The sequence below is a fragment of the Vanderwaltozyma polyspora genome, genomic scaffold (assembly GCF_000150035.1).
Source record: "Vanderwaltozyma polyspora DSM 70294 KpolScaffold534 genomic scaffold, whole genome shotgun sequence".
NCBI classification, from domain to species: domain Eukaryota; kingdom Fungi; phylum Ascomycota; class Saccharomycetes; order Saccharomycetales; family Saccharomycetaceae; genus Vanderwaltozyma; species Vanderwaltozyma polyspora.
The window spans coordinates 19416-43997 of record NW_001834670.1 but is presented as its reverse complement, the minus strand read 5'-3'; the positions used below and the strand labels follow the sequence as shown (position 1 = coordinate 43997).

Below are 24582 nucleotides of genomic sequence, written 5' to 3'. Positions count from 1 at the left end.
ATTTAAATACACTAACTATAATGGATATCAATCGGAACAAAATTTATATACCTACACACAAATATATATGCGTCTATAAATTCATTGAACCAATTTTATGAATTACAGTATTACTATCCTATTGCTCAACGAAGGTTGAAATGGACAGATTTAGTTTGTAAATATGATTCAACACCGGTTGCCCCCAGTTCTCTTCCAATCCCGCTCATCTTAAATCCTCCAAATGGCATCCCAATACACTCATCATTAGAACTATTGATCCACACTGTCCCAGCTTCAACTTCCTTAGTGAATTGATGGGCTAACCGATAGTCCTCGGTGAATGCTGCTGCTGCCAAACCATATCTACTGTCATTAACTAGTTTTACCACTTCGTCATATGTAGTAAACTTAGATATCGTCAAGACAGGACCAAATATCTCATTTTGAATCAGAACTGAAGTTTGTGGAACATCTGTGAATATGACAGGGTTGATATAGTTGCCCTTGCATTCTCCAAGTTCTTTAAAAATATCAATACGGTTCAATTTCTCTATGTGAGAACCTACATGAATAAAATCTGTGACTCTGTCATATTGGGTATTATTTATGATTGGACCCAGAGTCCCATCGTCATCGAATGGGTCAAATGTAGAACTTATTTTCCAATTCTGTTTGATCTCTTCTACAATCTTGCTTATCAACTCGTTATAGATATTTTTATCAGCATAAACTCTTGATGTCGCAGTACAATTTTGGCCACTGTTGTAACATATCCCAGTTGCTATCCAGGAGGCAGCGTTATCTAGATTAGCATCCCGGAAGACTACAGCTGGTGATTTCCCTCCACACTCCAAGGTGACATCTTTCATATTGCTCTGGCCTGACATTTCCATCATTAACTTACCAACTCTTGTGCTGCCAGTAAATGATAGTTTTTGAAGTTTATCACTCATAGCTATAGCTCTCCCAGTAATTTCACCATATCCAGGTATTATATTTACAACACCAGGAGGTAATCCTGCCTCTACAAGTAACTTGCCATAGTATAGCAATGACAGTGAGGTGTGTTCTGATGGTTTAATTACAACTGTATTCCCTGCAGCTAGACATCCAAACAGTTTCCAGGCTGCCATTGCCAAAGGATAATTCCATGGTACTATTAAACCAACTACGCCATATGGTTGTTTAACAGTATAACGATGGTAATTATTTTCAGTAATAAACGTTTCACCTGTAGTTAATTTATCACAACTTCCTGAATAATATCTAATTACTTCTAAAATTTGATCAATGTCATTTAAGCTATTAGAATGAAAAGGTTTGCCAGTATCTAATGTTTCAATTGTACCTAGAAGTTCTCGATTCTTCTTTGTCAAATGATACAACTTGTCCAAGAGCTCAGAACGTTCATTTGGTGTCGTATTTGACCAGCTGCTACAATATGCTCTCTCTGCAACATCAATTGCAAGATTTGTATCTTTCTCAGAAGCTGCATAGAATGAAACAATGTATTCACCATTACTTGGATTAAAAGTTTTAATCTTCTCTTGGTCTGAGGACTTTACGAATTCATTATTAATGAATAAACCCAGAGGTTGATTATATTCGACTGAGACGCCGTGAATATTAGAAACTTTGGTTACTGTCGACATCACTAAAAACTATGAAATTGATTACATACTTTGCATTGATCGATGGAATTATTTTAGATTGGTGAGTTTTACTTTAACTTGGTTACTTTCAATGTTTTATACTAAAATTTAATATTTAGGGGTATTTAAACAGCAAATGTTCAAATCAACTGACTGAAAAGCAAAACCTCAAATTTGACAGAATCATGCATTGCTAAAAAAAATTTGTGAGACGGTAATGCATGACGTACAATTTTAATCGGTTCAGTTGTGCCATTCATTCTTTAGCAAGACTATCAAAAAACATCAGAAATATAAACATATCATGCTCTTACTTCTATATATACCTCTAAATATTCTAAAACAGAAAAACCTTTATATACAGAAGATGAAATATTGGATCGTAATGTAGCCTCTTGTCCTAATATAATGCTTGACTACATTCATGCTGACTGTTTCAATTATGATAGATCAAACCTTGCACCAGAATTAATTGCATATAATAACTTCTCTTTCATAACTTTTTTATCTTTATAATCTGGCAATTTCAACAAATTTACACAGGTAGAAGCAGTTGGTAATCGATCTGAATCTGACCCTGAATTTCTTATGCCAAACTTTGGATTTAATGAGCCAAACCCTTGTAATGGTCCTCTTGGCACCGACGTTACAAATTTAATAAAATTCAAACGTTCTTCAGGTTCAAATTCCTTTAGAATTTCCCAAAAGTTTTTAACTGTAACATCACCTTCTTCAAATCCACCATATACTGTATTTTGTTTTAAATCATTTAAATCAATATCTCTATCACCCCCTGATATCAGCATTTGTAATTCAACAGAATTGAACATCTCCATCCAGTGTGGTGCAATTATCATACTCATCCCACCATGGAAATAAGAGACTTGTCTGAATTGGCTTTTGTTTAGTTTAAAATCTGAAATTAGGAATATATATTGTAAGACATTACCCTTGTTAACTTTAATTGATGACCCGTTTGGTAATAATTCGACTACCTTTGATACATCAGATTCATCTGTTAATTCAAATGTCAAATCCAGATCTTCAATTTCTGCAGCTGACATAGTTAATAATTTGACCAAATTCTGATATAGTGAAGAGTCTAAACTAGATAAATCATCAAATGACGATGAGAAATGATTTGAATAATTTAGTAATTTTTTAACGAAGAAGTCAGTAAATTTAACGTCAATAAGTACTCTGTCATATAAACACTTCCCAACTATTTTCCCCAAGAACCATAAATATTTCAATTGTACTGGATTTAAATTCAAGTTAGGATATAGTTCATGTTTATCATTTGTCAAAAATAATTTATATTTCTCATTCTTGAACCCTTCTTCTGAGACACTTGTCAAAAATTCTTTGGTTATACCACCGCCATCAATACCAGCTTCAGGACCGAATTCATTAACAAATGTCACAGAAAGCTTGGATTTGATTCTTTCACCAATTTGATTAAATGATTCATATGCATCTTCTAATACATGTTCTCTCGATATTGTGATTGATGATCTGGGCTGGGCTGATTCTGAAATCATGAACGAAAAAGGATCAAGCATGCTGTTATCACTGTCGAGACTTAAACGATGTTTATCAATAGCAATAAATGTATAAAATAAATCAACACGCTGGTCAAATGGTATAAAAAATGGGGCCTTGATAAGAATTTCGAACTTTTTGAATTGTCTTGTACTATAAGAAGTTGTATTTGAATTCTTAAATTTTTGAAAGATCTTGATTTTATCAGAAATAGTATTATTAGAATTAAATGAAATTGAATCATCGATGTCTAATTTTTTATCTGCATATTCTCTGTATAATTTTTCATAATCGTCTAGATATTTGAAGACATTGACACTTAAGAATGAATCATCTTCACTAACCCAAAACTGTGGATTTTCCTTTGAAGTACAGAAATGTAGTCTTGAATCTTTAAAATAAATTCTTCTTAATAGAGACAATGCTGTGATCATGACCTCTTCTTTCACTGTTGTGGCACTCCATAACTGATCAAATACAAACTTTTTCAGCATCGAGGAAAACTCTATCAAGTTACCAATTGAAAAAGTAGAAGAGTTGTTCAACAATTCGTGATCTGTAGTCACCAATAAATAAGTTTCCAACAAATGTATAAAGAATAATAAATCCTTTACATTTTCATCATTGTATTCCTCCAGATGAGAATTTTGTAGAGTATTATATATAGTCCCCAAAAAGTTTGGTCTTGATAAAAGCTTAATGACAATTGAATCCTTTTTACCAAACAGCACCGAACAATCGACAAATGACACCAAGGTGGAAACATTAATATCATCATAAGTTTTATCCTCCACTAGCGTCACTAGTCTGTCACAAAAATCCCCGTCAAATAATGTTTTAGTATAATTTTTGGTTACTTCATTGACTTTTTCATATTTAACGATATGAAAGCACCTTGCTACCAATAATATAATTTCTTTAAGATCTTTAGAACTCTGATATGCAATTGAAAGGTTCTCTAAAAATAGAGAACTATTACTAGGGTTCCCAGGAATTATATTTCTTGATCCCAGTGCTGTGAAAAATTGTATTACTAAATCTGATGATTCTGCCAAACCTAAATCTATTTCGTAGAGATCAACAACAATATCCATTTCATAATGGCACCATTTCTGAATCACATCACAGATGATTGTACAAGATTCCTGGGAAAGAGAAGTGGTGCTTAAGATAAATCTCTTCAAACTTTGAATTAAAAGCGACGGTAATGGTATGGATAAGTTAAAACAACTGATAATATCTTGAAATATATTATCATCTGCTAAACCTGATAAAAGAGATAACATTTGAGAATTCCCAAATCCATTCGAATAACTACTAATATAAGGCTGTGACACCTGCAAACATCTCTTCAATTCCTCTTGTTTAACATATTTCAACAGTCTATTACCAAAAGTAAGTAATAGATGCTGCAAAACATCAATCTCTCCAAGTCTAGAAACACAATCACCACAGATCTCACGATTGGACAACTCCCTTCTAATAACACTCTGAATAAACGTTATCGAATCATTCTCTAACCTTTCAACAGCTCTTCTTTCCCTTTCTTGTTGGGCTTTTAGTAATATGTCCCTTTTAGAGGCTCTAGATGATGTACCCAAATTGACATTTCGTCTCTTCGTCTGACCTGTAAAGTTAAACATCTACAAACTGAACTCAAACAAATCTATCAACGACCTAATCAAACCTATCCCTTAACTTATTTGAACCTATATAGATACTATTATTCAAAGTTCTTGATTCTTTTATACCTTTAAATTATTATCGATATCAGTTTTATAGCAAACTAATGCCGATTAGCCTACGTTGAAAGGTTTGAGCTTCACTTATAAAAGAGATGAGATGAGATGAGATAAGATGAGATAAAATGAGACGAATTTAAGGTTAAAATAAGACCATATCAGTTCTACTTTGATGCCAGACTTGTTGTTGATTGTGTTGTTAAGATTTGCTAATGCTTGCTTAACGAGAACTTTTTTCCAAGCTGATGAGTTTTGGCAATCTTTGGAGCCAGCTCATGTAATGGCATTTGGATATGGTGAATTAACTTGGGAATGGAAGTTTGGTCTTAGAAGTTATGCATTTCCTTTACTATTCGAAATATTGTATCGTTTTATTCTGCTGATTATCAGGCTATATCCTATTTTTGTTGGCGTTTTATTGAAGGTTTTGGGTTGGCTTCCCTTAACACAGGAAACATTGATATCTTGGGGAACTTTCTTCAATTCTGAGTCTACTATAAGCAGAATTGAATACCTTGGTGTAATTTACGGTCCAAAGTTGTTGATGTCTGTCATTAGTGGACTGGGTGAATATTACACTTTATTATTCGTTCAAAAGTTATATTTGTTAACATTTGTTAAAGAAAATGATAATAAACCAAGTCATTTGAAAAATAATGTGTATATTATAGCAAAAGTGCTAACATTATCAAACTTATTTAATTGTTTTTGTATTTCAAGAACTTTTATCAATTCTTTTGAAATGTCATTGACTGCAATTTCATTATACTATTGGGATTGGACTCAAGGTAATAATATAAATTCAAAAGATTTCAAAATATCATTATTCATTGCAATATCCACTTGCCTGCAAAGACCAAGTAATGGGCTGATATGGCTAGTGTTGGGTGGGACTCTATTGTTAAATCTTTCCATGAATCGTAGATATAAGGACATTTTTATGCTTCTAAGAAAAATCATTGAAATGTTCTTACTGGCCTTTGCTCTAAACACTTCAATAGATTATTATTTTTACAAAGAGTTGACTTTTCCAATCTTTAGATTCATTAAATTCAATTTCACAAGTCCATTGTCAAGATTTTATGGAGTAGCGCCATGGAATTTCCATCTATTTCAAAGTTTACCAATTTTATTGGGTTATAGTTTACCATTTTTCATATATGGATTATGTGTGAGAATCCCTACAAGAGAGGATAAGTCAAGTATTTGGAATCCAATTGTTACTGTAAAATTATCCATCGTTATAAATATTATAATCTTTTCAGTTTTATCACACAAAGAGTTTAGATTTATTTATCAATTACAACCATTGTTTATCCTGATAAGCACAATGGCAATATCGAAATTGAATCTCAGTGAATATCTGACATTGAAGAGATTATCATTTTTGAAATATCTAGTTCCTTTGGTTTCTGTTTTGATATCACTGACCCTCTGTTACTGCCATGAATCTGGTTCCATCGCAGTTATGAAATATTTGCATAATAAAAAAACAATTGATAGTTTAGGATTTATCATGCCATGTCATTCAACGCCATGGCAGTCATACCTACATAGGAATGATATCAAGAGTCTTTGGGCAATTACTTGTGATCCACCTTTACATCTCTTGGAAGATAAAGATGCTATTGAAAAATTGCAATACTATATGGATGAAAGTGATTATTTATATGATAACATACCCAAATTCATGTCAGATTACTTCCCATCCTTGACCATTAACAATGATGGAAAGAATAAAGAATATGAGTGGCCAGAATATTTGGTCATTTTTGAACATTTAGATGATGAATATATGAATACTTATTTACAGGACTCTATATACACTGAAGAAATAAGATTTTTCAATTCTTTGGTACATTGGGATCACAGAAGGGCTGGTGATTTAATAGTCTATCATAAATCTCAAGGATGATGTTTCAATTGTGCGTCACAAATAAGTAATTACAAGTTCCATCTGTTGTTGTCGTCGTTAGTCAAAGGTTTTGTAGTTTCTACATCGGTTTTGATAGTTTCAGCATCGGCTTTGATAATTTCAACATCCTTTTTCGTAGTGTCAGAATCTGTTACAGGTATTTTCAATTTTTTGATGCTTGATTCACGACTAGCCAAGAAAATATCAATTAATGGTTTATGATCGAAATTAACTTCCTTCAGTTTTTCTAAACTTTTAATACATAAAATTGCAGATTTTGTATCCTTTAACTTTAGACAACAGTCAAAAAATCCAAAATAACATTCCACATCGTACAATTCCATACCTAATTTAAACCATTCATAAGCCTTGTCATTACTATTATAATAATTCATTTCCAGATATCCTAGTGATCTAAATGCTTCTTTGAAACCCTGTGTTGCACATAATTCCAACAAAGTTCTAGCTAGTTGTGGATACGAATTCATGTTAATTTGTGCTAAGTAATAATATGATCGTACTGATAAATCCATTGGAGTCAACTTGACACTTTTCTTAAAATGTTCTTCTGCTTTAAATACATTTGCCCTTCTAAAATAAAGTTCACCAAGTTGGCCATAAACTTCACCTGCCAATACAGTATCATCTTCTAATTCTAAGAACTTTTTGTAATATTTCTCAGCTTCAACGTCGTTATGTTGCCTCAAAGATAAATCACCGATAAATTTGATAGTCATAGGATGCTGACTCTTATATAATTGTTTAGTTAACATTCGAGCATAATCTATATCCTCATCTGTGCTGTTTTTAGGATCTTTAAGCACATCGAAGCTTAAAATTGCAATAGCATCTTGATTACCCACATCTGCCGCTTTATCAAGTATACTATTCTCCAATACCAATAGATGTTTGTTAGTTGCTTTAGTCTTACGTCTAGTCCTTTCTAACACTTTTTTCATCAACATTAAATCATCTCCTGTGATACCTTTCCATAGTTTATTTGCAGTTATTTCAACCTCATCATTATCCATGTTCTCATAAAAATATTTGAACAAAGGTTGAAGTTTAGAATAAGTAAGTCTACTATCTAAATCAAACAATATCTTCTTGATAAACTTCTGTTTAGGGAATACAGTCTCGAATAGAGGTCTATTGATACTAGAAACGTTTGAATATTGCCTAACCCATTTAATTTGAAACCTAAGCATCTTGAAGTCAAATTAAATCCAACTAACTCAATCAACACCTAAAAGAACACTATATAGTGATGCAATCTGTTATCAATACCATAACTCAATTGGACCTTTGTATTAAATCTATTAACTTATCTATAACTACTTCCATAGTAAAGTGAACTGTTGTTATATAGATGATGGATGGTACCCGAATTCTTCAAAGCTTGATGGATATCAATATTTTAGAGACATAATAATAATCTTATGTGAGATGTTTAAAACAAGAATTCAATATATCATTCTATATACTATATTAAATTATATTATATTGTACACTTTATTCTTAATGCAAAATGGCAAATTGTCTTTCTTTTCAACTTTTTATCTTAATTGAAGAAGGATCAGATGGTGGTGGAATTTCTTTAAAATATTCACTCTCTAAACATTGAGCAGCAGTCCATCTCTTTACAGGATTCATTGTCAACATGTTACACATGAAATTCAATGCATTTTCACTTGCAGCAATGAATCTTTTTCTCAATTCATCTCTTGAAGGAGGTGGGTAAATTTGTAATTTATTATACAATGAAAATGTCGAAACCTCTGGCCAGTCTCTGTCTGTAGGTGTTCCTAAGGCTCTGAAAGTAACATCCATTTGTTCCAGATCGTTTTGTCCTGGTAGATATGGAATTCTTAACATAAGTTCTGCAAAAATGATCCCTACTGACCAAATATCAATGGCTGAAGTATAATGGTTAGCGCCAAATAATAATTCTGGGGCTCTATACCATCGAGTAACAACGTTACTAGTCAATGATTCATGGGGAGAAGGGACAGCTCTGGCTAAACCAAAATCCGCCACTTTAATCTGACCATCGGGAGATAACAACAAGTTATTTGGTTTCAAATCTCTATGCATAATAAAATTTCTATGACAATGATAAACACCTCTCAAAGTCATCAACATCCATGATTTGATATCAGCTGGAGTGAAAAGGATATTCTTATCCTTAATGATAACTTCCAGATCCGTAGGCAAAAACTCCAAAACCAAGTTCAAATTGTCATAAGCCATAAATATATCAACCAATTCAATTACATTGACGTGTTGGATCTCTTGAAGGTATTTAACTTCCCTTATAGCAGACATATCCAACCCATCCTTAAATTCAGACGTCTTGATCTCTTTTATAGCGATCTTACGACCTGTAGATTGCTTAGTACCTAAATAAACAACAGCATAAGTACCTTCACCAACTTTTTTCTCTAAATACAATCAATTTAAATCAAAAAGTGTAACCATCATTGTTCAGTTTTTGATTATTCAATTTAACCTGTTAGTCAACAACTATTCTCTGAAATATCTCTCTTAAAAACGAGGTTCAAATTAAAACATACCTTTAGTATACTCTGATACTATCACTGTACCATCAATATCATTGTTAGCCATCTTGAGACAACTATTTAATGCCGTTCTTAGTCTTGAAACCTTCTTCTTATTGAATGGTTGATAATTCTTCAACATCTTAAATAGCCTTCTCTTTATAAAAGTAAAAAATTATTTCGATATCAGTAGTGATGGGATCCATTTTGGATTAAGACAAAGTTGTTTTACATGAGATCAAGAGTCTATGTGTGTGTGGGGGGTATATCAGTAAGGTTATTGGTTGTTGAATGATGGTATTTCGAGTTAATCCTTTTATTCCTCGTTTGTTCCAGGTCTCTAGGTTAACGGCAAGACGATTTCAAAGTACTTTAGATGCTTCATTAGTACAATTGAAAGAGCTTCATCCATCTTTATTGCAGAAAGCTGAGAGTTATTGTGATGAATTGGATAAGTTGAAGAAAGATATGTTTGATGGGAATGCCTTTGATGTTGAACAACAGAAGAAGTATGCAAGGTTTTCTACAATTGCCGATGCCTTTCATGAATATAAATCACAATTAGATGATTATAAAGGGTTAAACGAGATGATAAAGTCAGATCCTGCATTGAAAGATGAAGCTTCTCAAGAATTGGAACAACTTATACCACTGCTGAATCGTAGTTCTTCGGTTTTGTTGGATAAATTGTTACCACCGCATGAGTTTGCTGATAAACCTTGTATCATCGAGTTGAGACCTGGTGTTGGTGGTATAGAGGCAATGATATTTGCTCAAGACTTATTGAATATGTACATTGGATATGCCACCAGCAAGAAATGGAAACATGAGATCATCTCCAGAAATGAGAATGAAAGTGGTTCCGGGATCGTTGATGCCATTTTAAGTATCAACGAACCAGGCGCTTATGATAGAATGCGACTAGAAGTCGGTGTCCATAGAGTCCAAAGGGTTCCAGCAACAGAAACCAAGGGCAGAACACATACATCGACAGCAGCAGTTGTGGTTCTCCCACAGCTTGGGAATGGATCGGAGAGAGAAGCAGAGGCTTACGAAAGAACTTTTAAACCTGATGAAATTCGTATTGACGTGATGAGAGCTAGAGGGAAAGGTGGACAACATGTCAATACTACTGATTCGGCAGTCAGATTGACACATTTCCCATCTGGTATTGTGATATCTATGCAAGACGAGAGATCTCAACATAAGAACAAAGCAAAAGCTTTTGCAATTTTGAAATCAAAATTAGCTGAAATTGAACGTTTAGAGAAGGAAGAGAAAGAAAGGTCAGCACGTAAAGAACAAGTCAGCACAACAGACAGGTCAGATAAGATAAGAACATACAATTATCCACAGAATCGAATCACTGACCATCGTTGTGGATTAACATTATACGCATTAAACGAAGTCATCACAGGGGAAAGATTGGATGAAGTCATGGACGTGGTTAAAGCACACGACACAGATGAAAGATCCCAAAGACTACTCAATGAGCAACCAAATTAAAAGAAACACCTCTTGTAAATATATATCTAAACATTCAAACATTTTCATAAATAATCATATTTTATATTTAATCACATTTTGAATATTCTATCTCATCACATTGTCCCCCTCCTGCTCCTCCTTCTCCTCCTAGCCTTAACTTCATCAATTTTGGTCAGAACAAAATGATCCAACCACCAAATCAAAACTACAAGTAAAACCAAATATAAATAACCACTCCAATGGCTTCCATCATGACTACTTCATGGTCAAAACCAGACACCTGTCCTTTCATTATTATGTCATCCTCTATACGAATCTAAAGCCAAAATTTGAAAAGACCTTTAAATTTAAAGGTCAAAAATCTAAAAACGATATTTAAAAGACAGAAGATGATGATGAAGATGATGATTGATTAGAAGATGATTATAATGGTAGTTTAAGGTTTATATTTTTTAGTTATATGATCGATGAGTTGGTATTGAAGAAAGTCACATTAATCTGATGGGTAATTTCTGGTACTATGACAGATGACAAGAAGAGTGATACATTATTCTTTTATAAATCAGCAGTCAAGATCGGTGAATTGGAGAGATATGTCATTACTTATAACTTGTATGAGGGAGATACAATACCGGATGACTTGAGTTTAGATTTATTATGGATACAGATTAAAAATATTGAGAGTTTATCTTATCGAGCTGCCTATTTAGTTGGGCCTTTTACTCTTTATTGTGATGTCAAGACAGGTGATTATCATCATTCGCAAAAGATAATATCAAGTTTAGATCAACCTAAATTTGAGGCTAATTTACAAGCACAGCAAACTTTTCAAGCTGAATTATCTCTTCACACTATTAAGAAACAATATGTATGGATTGTTGATATTATGAGTCAGATTGTTTTCACTACAAATACTCAAACAGCATTTGAAATTAAGATTACTAGGTCCAGGCAATCCCTGTTTAATAATAATTCAATTGATTCAGAGATGGGGTCTCATTCGCCAAGTTTAACAGTTTCAAGAATGAATACGTTGGATATTTGGAATTTACCAAAATCTTTGTGTAATGCTAAAAAGAAGAAGCATTTGGTTATATTGACACATGGGCTACATTCAAACGTTACTGCAGATATGGAATATACCATGGAACAAATTTATAAAGCACAGGGGAAATTTCCTAATGAAGAGTTAATAGTTCAAGGTTACACTGGTAATGTATGTCAGACCGAAAAAGGTGTGAAATATCTTGGATCGAATCTAGCCAAATATATTGTTAAAGAATTATACGATGAATCAATAGTTAAAATCTCATTTATTGGCCATTCTTTGGGTGGGTTAGTACAGACATTTGCCTTAGCATTCATTTCTGTTAAATATTCATGGTTTTTCGAGAAAGTTGAACCAGTTAATTTTATCACTATAGCCTCTCCATTGTTAGGATTGGTAACAAATAACCCAACGTATGTCAATATGCTATTATCAATGGGTGTCATTGGAAGAACTGGCCAAGATATTAGTTTAGAAGCATATGGGAAGGAAGCCGAACCTCTCCTATTTAAACTACCGGGTGATCCTGTTAAAGATGTATTAAAGAAATTTAAAAGAAGGACGATATACGCAAATGCAATTAATGACGGTATTGTACCATTATACTCATCGTCTTTATTGTTTTTGGACTACAATGATGTTTTAAACAATTTAAAAAAATTATCAGATTTTAAAAACCTTGATATCGATAGTAGTGACATAGAGTCAATTTTCCAATCTGAAGAATTGAATCAAGTAGATCTAACGCATACAATTAAAAAATCATTTGTATCTCCGTTTACAAAAATATTAAATAGTTGGACTCCTCATAATTATCATTCTGCTGGACATTCCAAAATCCCCAAATTATCAATGTTTGAATCCGCAACATCTGTATTGATGCCACCTTTACCTGACAAAAATTATATTTTAGATCCTAATTCAAGAGAACCAATTATAGTTCACGATAAAATTTACACAGAGGCTGACTTGCCTGATCCTAATTCGTCAAATAAAGATGATCTGCTACATAGTGATAACATCCTTCTTAAGACATTGACTATAGCAAGAGGTGATAATATTAGAGGTCAAACATTGGAAGAAAGTATTGCAAGAAAATGGCATGAAGGTCTCTCTTGGAGGAAAGTCATAGTTGCATTGAAACCAGATGCACATAATAATATTATTGTGAGAAGGAGATTCGCAAACGCACATGGTTGGTTAGTAGTTGACCATTTAATAGATACACATTTTTCTGGAGATGACGATATTACAAGGAATGATACTAACCCAATGGATATAACCACGAAAGACATAAAAACAGCCAATTCATTGGATAATTCTACAGTAGAGCCCAATAAGAAATATGCATGGATCACAAGAGTAGATAATTCAAGCGTATTTGACGAAGGTCCCACTGGTATGATATCCACTGTAAGCGAGATGTTCGATGTATTTACAAAACGTAAGATAATAATCACAAATGAAAACAATTCAACAACAGCAGCGACATCGACTAACACTACTACAACTACCTCGACATCTACATATACTAGCACGACAAATATCGAAGAAAGAAGAAATTCATTTGAAGCCTTTAATAGCGATTTTTTACTATAATGAACCATGGTATCATATTAAGAAAACATAAGTTCAGCCAAGTGACATCAAACACATAGTCTCTAAGACAAATCCATATATTATTTTGATTTTATTTTTCAATAATTATTTATTATTTTGCATAAATTGGAACCAATTATCTAGTTCAGTTCGTAATTTTTTTATAAAACCATATCTTATTATGCTTTTTAAGACCAATCAACTTAAATACAACTGGATCAAACTAAAATCGAAATGACACAGCTTCATTCACTTAATTGCAATTGCATTGAGAATATTATCGCTGTTAACATGGAATCTCCTTGGCAAATATGTATGGTTCCTGACACTTTTAATATCAAGAAACTCATCGGGTTTATTAAAATTGACAACATTTAACTTTAAAAGGTAAACATGTATCAGGGGTTAAAAGTATATAAACAAGAGATTTAAAACAGTAGCAACTTTCGACAAGAACTACTTGTAAGTATATATAGTTGTATCTATTGGTGTATATAGCTGTTAGGTCCCAACTTTTATTTTGAACAAAGGCTTTCGAATTTGATATTAAGAAACAACCAAAGATGACAAGTGCAAGTGGGGTTAGAAGACCTATAATTATTGAAGAGTTTAGAACTGCTATTAGAGATATGGGAACTGATGAATTGAACACAATTAGAGCTGAGATTGAGAATAGTGTCAGACATTTGGAAAGATCCAATAAACGGTTGGAAATGTACGTGGCAAAATTAATGGGGGAACCTCATGAAGTAGACAACGAATATTTGGATGAGAATGAAAACATCAATATGGATGATTTGAAGCTGTTCCAAGAATCTATTAGGGAAAACAACATTGTCTTGTCCAACCATAGAGATAGATTAGAAGCTTTAAACCAAGAAACTATATACAGAGTATCTGGTACCTCCAAGAACATTAATGGTGTAGTAAATAATAATGGGAAAATGGATATTGATTCAGAGATGGAAAAGAGTGCTCCTAGCAGCATCTATTTATAAAAATACATGATCATATCCTAAGTTGCATTTCTACTCAACTGGTTAATGAAATTTTTAATGTATCCTTACGACTATATGCTTGATGAAAATATTTTAAACGTAATGTATGTAGATAGGTTATTGTTATATACAAATAGCAGTAGATCTCTAGATGTATATATCCACACAAACACATATATACCTGTTTAATCGATTGTAATCTGAAATGGATTGATATAGTTTAACTATTATTTGCAATGCAATGTCATACATAGCCTTGACAAGATAGCTTCTGTCGAATAATGACACAAATAAAAGTGATGTGATTCTTTTAGTATAACCGAATTATATTGAAAATACTATTACTTTAAGCTCAAACTTAGATATAAAGGGTCAAGATTACCCATCAATTTAATTTTGCTATAGATGAAACATAGTTATTTTATATTAGATATAACCATACTTTTAGTGCTATTATGTTCTATAAAGGCCAGCTGTGAAGATGGACAAGACACTAGAAATATCATCAAGAAGGGCTTATCATCCGGGATACTGAACTTCAAATTATTGCCATTTAAAAAGAGTATAGATTCATTAACAAGTTATCAAATGGGAGATCCGATTGATGACAGTATATTTTGTATTGACTTTAAAATTGATGATACAAGAATAAGCCCATCGGTGATTCATATAAAGGTAACAGACCACTTGCCTTTCAAATTTAGTAGGAGACTGTTTGATGAAAATTTAGATTCATACAGCTGTAAGCAGAATTTGGAAATGATGATTAGGGCAAAGAAGGAAAACAGTATCATAAGATACTGTAATAGTTTGCCAACTGGCAACAATTTCATTCAATTTAATTCACCAAAAACTGCAGAATATCAAATTTGTTTCCGTAATATAATTAGGGACTTCTCATGGACCAGAAGGAACTTTGAGAAACTGATATCAATAGAAATAACTGACAGATATAATTATCTAAATAGAAATTATAGAGAATTAGAAGAAAATGTTATTCCTCGAACGAAAAAGGCAATTACTCAATCAATTTCAGATATTTTTGATATAAATACACAATCAAGTGAATATAATTTCCGACATTTATTAAAATTAGAAGAAGAACGTCGAAATTTGAACGAATTGACATATACTGGTCTATTATTTATTGTCATTACATTGATTATTTCAACCATTTGTATCAATTCATTAATAGTTATCTTAGTCTCAAGAAATTCAAACTCTCCAAAATATGTATAACTGGACTACAAATAACGAAATCTATCGATCCTAATGCATCTTAAGTAACCATTACAACAGAAACCATTTCATTATTAACACCTTTTAAACAGTTATTGTCACTTTTAATTTTACTGTCGTTGTCATCTCATCGATTTCTAAATAATTTTTCACTAGTGAAAAATTTAATCAAATTTATATATAAGAAGTAGTTGTATATATATATCAAGATAGATAATGAAATAGTGAAGTTATAGATGTACTGAGAGGGTGTTTGAACTCTGTAAGTAGTGATTGTTGGTGCTAATGTCTCTTTCTGTTGCTGAAAAGTCATATCTTTATGATTCGTTATCTGCGTTCCCGGCTATCAGACCAGATGGTAGGAAGCCATATCAATTTAGGCCAATTGAAATATCTACTGATTTTTTACCAAATTCTAATGGTTCATCCAGAATAATTGCTAGTGATGGTAGTGAATGTATCGTTAGTGTTAAATCTAAGGTCATTGATCATACTATTGACAATGATGATTTGATTAAAGTTGAAGTTGACATTGCTGGTCAAAGAGATGATTCTGCTGTTGTTGAAAGCATCAATTCTTTACTTTCAAAAGTTTTAAAACCCAATGCTGATACTTTGGATACATCCAAATTACAATTGACTAAAAAATATAGTTTTAAGTTATACGTTGATGTTTTAGTTTTATCATCCTATTCAAATCCAATTTCATTGATTTCATTTGCCATTTATTCTGCATTAAGTACAACTACTTTACCAAAATTAGTATCAGGTTTCGACGATTTAGAAGTTGAAGAACTCCCTACGTTCCACGACTATGATTTAGTAAATTTAGAATTAAAATCACCATTGGTATTTCTATTGGCTTTGGTTGGTGATAATTTATTAATAGACCCTGCTTCCAACGAATATGAAGTTGCTAATAACGGGTTAATAGTAACTTGGTGTAATGGCAAAGTTACCGGTCCAATTAGAACAATTTCTTTGAATAATTTCTATTCTAAAGGGTTCGATGCATCTCTATTGGGAAAAGGTATAAAGTTAGTTGAAGAGCATGCCAACGATGTTCTTCAGGCATTAGAAAGTTGATAGATCCATAATAAGTAGAAATATAACCATACAAATAATAATAGTAACAAATCAAAAAAAAAAAAAAAAAACATATATGTGTATATATATATATATATAAAATTAAATACAAATTTATAAAATGCTGCAATATACGTAACGATTCTATTATAGAAGAATTTATTAAAAAATCAATTATTTGAATCTGTACTTTTAATAAGAAATTATTATTATGAAAAGATACCACTATCTATTATCAAATGAAGGTGAAACAGAAGAATTATACCAGAGTGATAATGATATGGGCAAAACAACAACAAAAAAAGAATATAATTAAATTAATTCCAAAAGAGTGCAATCACAAAACCAAAAGTTAATTAAACGTTGGTGACTTGATTCATACGACTTAATTTCTTCAATATCTCGACGTAAGGCCATTCTAATTTTTTGAATAATGGGATTATATTAGCGTAATAAGGAGCAAGTATTACATCTGGACCATTTTGTTCCAATGCATGAGTAATTTGTTCTGCTAATTGAGTTGGATTAATGTCAGGAGCTATAATTTTTGAAGGGGTGATAATTTTTTCAAACATTGAGGTTTTGATTTTACCAGGACAGACTAACAACGTTTTGATATTACCTAGATTTGGAGTGGAACATTTTTTTCTAATCAAGTAATCTTTTAAAGATTCATGTAATAGGATGACACCTGCTTTCGAAGACCCATAAGGACACAGTCTAGCGGGAGTGATGATACCCAATATCGATGAGATGTTAACTATAGCACCGTATTGATTTTTCATAATATCTGGTAAAAAAATTTGTGTCATCATATAAGCGCCAATTAGGTTAATTTTAATAACTTTTTCAATTTGTTCATTTTCAGTTTCCCTTAATAAAGCAATAGAAGTTATACCTGCATTGTTGATTAAAATAGAAACATAACCAAAATCGTTAATTATTTGATCTCTTAAATTTTTAATATCTTTTAAACTTGAAATGTCACATTTATAGAAATGAATATGTTCATCCATATCATCCATAAATCTTGGACGTAATAAATCAACTATAATTACGTTTACTTTTTTCTTTGCTAAACTCAACGCAATAGGGTAGCCTAGACCTCCTGATCCTCCTGTAATCAGTACTAAAGTATTCTCGTTGTACATTCTCTCTGGATTGTTCGAAGGTCCTTTGATATACCCTGGTACAAATCCCTTTAGGGACTTGTAGATTGCACTTTTCGTAAAACTTAAATTTGTTAAAGTTGTATCTGCATCCATAATTGAACATCCAATGATTACAGTTTGATCAATTGAAATAACACAAGTTTACTTTCCTAAGTTCCAAAAATGTCTCAAGTGGTTACACACTAAAATAGGATTTTCAAAGAGTAGTGTCACTCTAAGTACACGTCAGTGAGCCTTTAAATATGTGTCTTTCTTCAAAACCAAATCAAACCAAAAAAAAACAAAACTAGAACTTAAAACTGAAGCTGAAACCAAAATGAATAACAACAATACCAGCAAATGAACACACTTTTTTCCAAACAATTGAATTTCCAATAAGAAGGAAACCAAATATAAACAAAATCCTTTAATTTCCTAATCCCCAAAACTCTTCCAATGATTGATTAATCTTAGTGTCATTACAAATAATCAACCATTAATTAAATAATTGATCGAACATTAAAATATATTAATCTACTTTATATACTTGAAAGGTGTTTTGGTTTAACTTTGACTATATATTTTAAGATTACAGAGAGTTCAGATAGATTGAAGTGAATTGATACGATGAGATGAGATGGGAGAGGGTTAAGAGTAATTTTAAGAGATTAGAAGTTTTGATATGATAGTTGTGGAAAGCATTTGTTGAATTTGGGTTTGGGTTTTATATTAGACCATGTTTTAATGCCAATAATATCTAGATAGGGATAAAGAGGAAGTAGAAGTGGAAGTTATGGATCCTTGATCGTATTTACCGTCATATCTTGTATGTGTATGTGTGTGTGTATTCTTTAATAATCTGGTTTTAAGCCATCGATTTTGATATACAGATAGAGTAAGATCTGAATGGTAGCGCTGCAGCAGTGATGAGTTTTCAACAAAATGTAAATCAGGGTAAGTTACATGTATATGTGTATGTTGGTCACGTGATGGTACATTGGTAGTGTATTTTATCCAACTGTCTCCGGCTACCAAACGGGCAGAATTGAAATATTACGACATGAGCATACAGCGAACTATAAAGAAATGACAACCTCATCTCATCTCATCTCATCTCATCTCTTCTTATCGCTTCTCTTCTTATTGGAGGGAAGGACATCAGATAAGAGATTTCAATTAGATTGATCTTGTTGTGAACTTGGATTCTTGATACTATCCTGATTCTGCTCTTCTGTTCCCGATAGCAACGTTCTCATTCATATATGAGTGATAATCCTGAATTTATTAAAGTGAAGAAACTGAAAAATGAAGAATCTGTAGTGGCTTTACTGGGTAAATGAAGAAAATATCAAAGTCAAAAAAGGAAGGTTCATCTTATAAAAAACAGAAACGTAGAATTACAAAAGTATATCGATGGCCCTGAGGGTATACCCACACCTCCATTGTAAAAATAAAGTGGAACAACTGATGAAAATACTGATAAGCATTTTGTATTAGAGAGAACCAGCAATAATAAGAGGAAAAGAGATACAGATGAAGATGAAAATGGACATGAACACAAACATGAGTCCACAACTGATAATTTACCGCCTGAGATTAATCAGATGCTAGCAAAATATTTACAATTGAACAACGACGATAGTGTCGTTGAAGAATCAAGGAAAAAGCCTAGCAGGAAACATTTCAAAGGTGATGCAGCTAGAATCGCAACGTTGCCAAGTCTGGACTATGTGTATGATATCTATCGTTTGGAAAACATGAAAGATGAAGACGAACAGCTGAATAGATTGAAAATTGGCCGTGTTAAAATAGTCAACATAGATACAGAACTGGTACACGATGAAGAGTCCGACGACAACGGTCTGAATGTACTGGAAGATGACGATTCAAATGATGAGAATTATTATAGAAATGATTATCCAGAAGATGAAGACGATGACAGATCTATACTGTTTGGAAGTGATGGTGAGGAAGCCATCGCTGAAGAGGAAACGTGGATAGCTCGTCAATACGAAGAGCAACGGCGAATTCAGCAACAGAATGAAACTGGTCATGGTGATTCTGTAACCGATGATTACCAGAGCCAGGACGGCAGCAAACCCTTTAATCCACAAGAATACTCTGGGTTATTTGCGAAATTCAACGGTAGTGTCGATATCTTGAAGTCTATAAACAGTAGTAATTTCATCGATATGGATGGACAACTCAGTAACAATAACGATAATATTGATGACGATGACGATTACGATGATGATGATGATGATGACGATGTATATGATGCTAGCGATTATGAATACCATGTGGAGTCGGATTCAAATTCAAACGAGGAACAGGAACAAGATCAAGATCAACTTAAAAGAAATGAATTCTTCTCCACAGACCAAGACGATCCTCTGGCGATCCATAGAGATAAAATATTCGGTAAATTACAAAGAATGATTGATGAACGTTGAAACGGTCCGTTTCATCATTGTTATCTGCTCTTCTCTCACAATCCTACTTCTAGATCTACATAACCTTAGTTTAGAGACAATCAAAAGTTGAAATATTGCATTTATATCTAATGCATCCTATTCGTTTTGTACCGTAAAAGGAAGTGTATATATGTATACATTAGATATATATATATAAATAGAAGTTATCAGCTGCCGTTGCTAGGCTTACACTGAGATTAAATTGGGCAGTTTGGTAGCGAAACCATTTTGGGACTTCAGGTCAATCAATTAATTTCCCAAAATATTCAAACCAACAGAGCATGTCAATCAATCTCTCAATTTATTCACACTCAAAATGGTTTATCAATGCAATATGTGATTATGATGTTTACAATTACTTAATTATTTAATTATTATGATTCTTTTGCATATATATAGTCTTTTATATAATTCAAACACATGTCCATTCTGCAAATGTACACCATCCAACGTTAGAATCACCAATGACCATACCTTTCCAAACACCAGGTTCTTTAATTGGTACTTTCTTCTTCCATGTACCATACGGTAGATTATAATCCATTTTCTCTAATTCGTACTTCTTACCACTAGGTGACTTAATAACGATTGGTTTGATTACGTTCTTGCTCAACGATGCATTGTTATAGATTACACCATCGTAAGGATGTTGAACTATTTCAAACGTGTACTCGTTGTTTTGGAATAGATATTTGTTCTGTGGTTCAACAATGTATTCCTCTACTTTCTTGGAGTTTTCTGATGGTTGACGTACTACAAATTCAAAGTTCATTGTTTGTCCCTTGTGTGTCAATGGGATTATAGCAGATAATGGATGCACGTTAACTATCGATGTTTGTAATCCTCTAACACCTGAATGGATATATAGATCACCACTGGATACCTCAGGAGGTAATACTGCTTTAATAATAACAATTTTAGTACCATTCTCGGTTTTCAATTTCTTTAATTGAACCAATGCAAGGTCCATGTTGTTGTATATTTTGGATTTTTCAGTATCACCAGTGTTTGGTACAACTACTGAAGCAAATAATTCGATGTCTAATGGAACTTCAAGAGAACATTCGTATATTTCCATATCTTGTAAGTACGATAATGCTGTACTAAATTTGTACAGTTTGATATCGTTATTGAAAAATGATGGGAATACTAATGGTAAATATAATGCTGATAATTGATCGATACTTGGTACTATATGTTGTTCGTAATCTCTAGGTGGGATATGTGTATAAATAAATCTTAGTGGTTCGACCAAGAAATAATTATTATCTGCATGAATAATGTTTTGCTTATTTACAAATTCATGGATTGGATTTGTGATGTTACCCAAGATGACATCAATAAATCTCCATTCTTGATTTATTAAAACTCTTAGCCAACAATGATTATATTTAAATTCTGAATTGTTTGCTGATGGTGTCTTCAAAAACCCAATTACAACTTCACATTGGATTCCTAATAAATTGGAAATTTTCTTAAAAATCCATGTTAGTTCATATGGAGTACAATGGTTTTCAAATATTAGTTTATTTAAATTGCTGGGTTCCTTAGTGAAATCGGTTTGACCATTGTCGTCAACTAGATTGAATAATTCAGTACAAAAGATATAAATACCTCTCAACTTTTCAATTGGAGAAGAATATCTTGCAGAAAATGTAGTTTGAACCCAAGTTTCGAAATGAATTGATTTATTTTTAATACATCTTTTCCTTGTAATCTTATCGATATATTCAAAATTCAATTCGGAAAGTTGAATATTTGTTAATCCTGCTCTTCCATTTCCCTTCACTTCGTTGGTATTTAATCCATTGTATATTGAATCTTGAGGATGTAGTACTAATTCCCTATTTTCTTCTAAGGCCCTCATGTATCTTGGATGCTTTTCATATTTGGTCAACGTTCTTGATCTATTCAGATGAGTTTTCACGGTTAGCCAATCTCTGGCATCATCATGCGATCTTGAAATATTTAGGTTGCCGATATCTGGTAATTTAGGTAATTCATAAAGTTGAGAATCCAGATTTGTGGAACTATTGTTATTGCTTCCACCAGAAGCATTGGAGTTGGCGCTTCGTAAGATAAATTTACTTAATAAGCCGCCAACTTTGCCACTATATGAGTCGTTACCATTCGAAATGGCTGAATTATAAGGAGATGGGCCTCCAATATTCTGCGAGTCATTTCCTCTTGGGTCAGTTTTTGATCTTTCTGAAGAATTGTTAAAAGATTGTGCATATCTGTGTCTTGCAAAACTTCCGGCACTTGTTGCACTGAAATCAGACATCAGAGCAAAGCTATCCTCACTACTTGTTAAAGAGGAATCCAAATATTTTGAGTTTGAGAAAAGATCTGAAGATGATAACGATGGGTTGTAATCGTAGGACAGAGTGGAATTTGTTTTCATCTTTGAATTTGAATTTGAAGTTTGTTTTGAGACATTATTGGTGCTTGGATAGAAACCGTCGTAAAAGTTCTGGTTCTCTTTATAATAACTATAGTCTCTTGAATGAGGTACACCTATATCATTTAGTGAATGTGATTTGATTAGAACGGCATGAGGATTGTGATTAGTAGTTGAAGATTTGGTAGATACTTTAGGAATTGGAGGCAAAGGTGGTAAAGAGTTGTTGTTGTTGTTACCGTTATATTTCTGTCTCATGTAATTTTGTAAGTTTGGGGTTGAATGGTATGGATAATTTTTTTGATCCTGGTTTTGAATATTTTTATTGTTATTTTCTGAGCGGGAAGGGATTGGGGGTAATTTGATTGAATCTACGGGAAGTTGTGGTCTGTTGCTAGCAGAAGTAGGAGTCTGTGGTTGGGACTGGGACTGGGACTGGGACTGGGATTGAGAGCGTGACTGGGATTGTGATTGTGATGGAATTAAATTTACAAAATTCTTTGGGAAATATCCGGAACATTTTTTATTTCTTAATAGAGTACCGTAGAACCAGTCACCAGTAATTTTTTTAACCTCCATAACATCACCTTCTAAGAAACCTAGATCACCTTTTGTTTGGCCTGACCAACCGTACCTTGCCCTTACTTTAAATGGAGGGTTTATTTGTGACATACCGATATATGAATAGATATTATGTTAAAATTGATGGATGGGGATGAGAAATATGATATAATAATGCTGTGAGTGTGAGTGTGTGTATTATTTTTTTAAAATTAGATATTAATGGTGAATGAACAGATGCCAGGAAAATGATGATGCTAAAATGAATTAATTAAAATATGCCAAAAAAAAAAAAAAAATGAAAATCTGAGTTACAATTGAATTGGTGAATATTTTAAAGAATGAGAGAATTGGTAGTAACAACTAGTATGATGTAAATGAATGCAATGCCGACATATACAGTATTTCAGCTTTGGTGGGACAAAATATATGTGATCTATGAAACCGGAATAGTATAAAACAGTCAGGAACACAGCAAGATCTCTCTGGCAGACTAAAAAAAAACAATACAATCAAGTGAGATGGAGAAATCAATTGTCCAGCCAGAAGAGCATGAATACACAGATACGTATATACTCGAGTGTGTATCTCTACATATCAATGGATCAATCTATATCTTTATATATATACATTTGTTCGATGTGGATGAAATGCCAACCTTTAAATGATCTGGATGGATATAAGAACAACTACGTAATGAAAATTTTCGAATGGGAAGTGAGTGGTTTTACCGTACGAAGGAAGAGAAGAAACTGGAATAAATAAGCCAGTTGGTTCCGAGTGAGAGAAGTAGCGAGAAGGATGATGAGCCAAGGGAAAAGGGAAAGATGCAAGCAGTTTTGATTGAGATGGGTTGGGTTGGGTTGGCTAGTTGGTTATGGTTGATCGAGAGAGGGAGAATGATGAGGTGGATAGAGAAATTTTTGAGATGGCTGGTTCGGTTGGGTTTCTCAGTTTTTATGGTTCAGTTCAGCAAGCGGAAGTGGAAGTGGTATTGTATTAGAGCTTTGAAGAGTGGTGAAACAAGTAATGTGTGTCAGGAAATAGACTATCGAGTAAGAAACGTAATGTGTTGCGTTTGTCGTAATGATATTGGTAATGGTAATGGTAAGGGGAAGGGGGCATGCCATATTGTATTGAAATTAT

General features: G+C 32.8%; 13 protein-coding genes across 13 annotated transcripts; 7 read left to right on the top strand and 6 right to left on the bottom strand.

Annotated features, from left to right (window-relative positions):
• Positions 1 to 125: 125 nt before the first annotated feature.
• On the bottom strand, positions 126 to 1634 carry Kpol_534p18 (aldehyde dehydrogenase family protein; the record flags this gene model as incomplete). The annotated part of the gene is made up of 1 exon (XM_001645347.1): positions 126 to 1634. The coding sequence occupies one exon, from the start codon at positions 1632 to 1634 to the stop codon at positions 126 to 128; it is 1509 nt and encodes a 502-aa protein (XP_001645397.1).
• Positions 1635 to 2074: 440 nt separating this feature from the next.
• Positions 2075 to 4819, bottom strand: HUL5 (ubiquitin-ubiquitin ligase HUL5; the record flags this gene model as incomplete). Its single annotated transcript, XM_001645346.1, has 1 exon — positions 2075 to 4819. One exon carries the CDS (start codon positions 4817 to 4819, stop codon positions 2075 to 2077), a length of 2745 nt encoding a protein of 914 aa, XP_001645396.1.
• A 271-nt stretch (positions 4820 to 5090) lies between these two features.
• GPI10 (putative glycosylphosphatidylinositol-alpha 1,2 mannosyltransferase) lies at positions 5091 to 6833 on the top strand (the record flags this gene model as incomplete). The annotated part of the gene is made up of 1 exon (XM_001645345.1): positions 5091 to 6833. The coding sequence occupies one exon, from the start codon at positions 5091 to 5093 to the stop codon at positions 6831 to 6833; it is 1743 nt and encodes a 580-aa protein (XP_001645395.1).
• Positions 6834 to 6862: 29 nt separating this feature from the next.
• Positions 6863 to 8041, bottom strand: MSS2 (Mss2p; the record flags this gene model as incomplete). Its single annotated transcript, XM_001645344.1, has 1 exon — positions 6863 to 8041. The coding sequence occupies one exon, from the start codon at positions 8039 to 8041 to the stop codon at positions 6863 to 6865; it is 1179 nt and encodes a 392-aa protein (XP_001645394.1).
• A 340-nt stretch (positions 8042 to 8381) lies between these two features.
• On the bottom strand, positions 8382 to 9533 carry KIN28 (TFIIH complex serine/threonine-protein kinase subunit KIN28; the record flags this gene model as incomplete). Its single annotated transcript, XM_001645343.1, has 2 exons — positions 8382 to 9274; positions 9407 to 9533. The coding sequence occupies 2 exons, from the start codon at positions 9531 to 9533 to the stop codon at positions 8382 to 8384; spliced, it is 1020 nt and encodes a 339-aa protein (XP_001645393.1).
• A 149-nt stretch (positions 9534 to 9682) lies between these two features.
• MRF1 (Mrf1p) lies at positions 9683 to 10897 on the top strand (the record flags this gene model as incomplete). The annotated part of the gene is made up of 1 exon (XM_001645342.1): positions 9683 to 10897. The coding sequence occupies one exon, from the start codon at positions 9683 to 9685 to the stop codon at positions 10895 to 10897; it is 1215 nt and encodes a 404-aa protein (XP_001645392.1).
• A 502-nt stretch (positions 10898 to 11399) lies between these two features.
• Kpol_534p12 (lipase ROG1 family protein) lies at positions 11400 to 13526 on the top strand (the record flags this gene model as incomplete). The annotated part of the gene is made up of 1 exon (XM_001645341.1): positions 11400 to 13526. One exon carries the CDS (start codon positions 11400 to 11402, stop codon positions 13524 to 13526), a length of 2127 nt encoding a protein of 708 aa, XP_001645391.1.
• Positions 13527 to 14089: 563 nt separating this feature from the next.
• On the top strand, positions 14090 to 14524 carry TMA17 (Tma17p; the record flags this gene model as incomplete). Its single annotated transcript, XM_001645340.1, has 1 exon — positions 14090 to 14524. The coding sequence occupies one exon, from the start codon at positions 14090 to 14092 to the stop codon at positions 14522 to 14524; it is 435 nt and encodes a 144-aa protein (XP_001645390.1).
• Positions 14525 to 14929: 405 nt separating this feature from the next.
• RRT6 (Rrt6p) lies at positions 14930 to 15763 on the top strand (the record flags this gene model as incomplete). Its single annotated transcript, XM_001645339.1, has 1 exon — positions 14930 to 15763. One exon carries the CDS (start codon positions 14930 to 14932, stop codon positions 15761 to 15763), a length of 834 nt encoding a protein of 277 aa, XP_001645389.1.
• A 285-nt stretch (positions 15764 to 16048) lies between these two features.
• Positions 16049 to 16849, top strand: RRP42 (exosome non-catalytic core subunit RRP42; the record flags this gene model as incomplete). Its single annotated transcript, XM_001645338.1, has 1 exon — positions 16049 to 16849. One exon carries the CDS (start codon positions 16049 to 16051, stop codon positions 16847 to 16849), a length of 801 nt encoding a protein of 266 aa, XP_001645388.1.
• Positions 16850 to 17205: 356 nt separating this feature from the next.
• Positions 17206 to 18114, bottom strand: Kpol_534p8 (short-chain dehydrogenase/reductase; the record flags this gene model as incomplete). The annotated part of the gene is made up of 1 exon (XM_001645337.1): positions 17206 to 18114. The coding sequence occupies one exon, from the start codon at positions 18112 to 18114 to the stop codon at positions 17206 to 17208; it is 909 nt and encodes a 302-aa protein (XP_001645387.1).
• Positions 18115 to 19604: 1490 nt separating this feature from the next.
• IWR1 (Iwr1p) lies at positions 19605 to 20453 on the top strand (the record flags this gene model as incomplete). The annotated part of the gene is made up of 1 exon (XM_001645336.1): positions 19605 to 20453. The coding sequence occupies one exon, from the start codon at positions 19605 to 19607 to the stop codon at positions 20451 to 20453; it is 849 nt and encodes a 282-aa protein (XP_001645386.1).
• A 433-nt stretch (positions 20454 to 20886) lies between these two features.
• CYK3 (Cyk3p) lies at positions 20887 to 23547 on the bottom strand (the record flags this gene model as incomplete). The annotated part of the gene is made up of 1 exon (XM_001645335.1): positions 20887 to 23547. One exon carries the CDS (start codon positions 23545 to 23547, stop codon positions 20887 to 20889), a length of 2661 nt encoding a protein of 886 aa, XP_001645385.1.
• Between the last annotated feature and the right edge of the window lie 1035 nt (positions 23548 to 24582).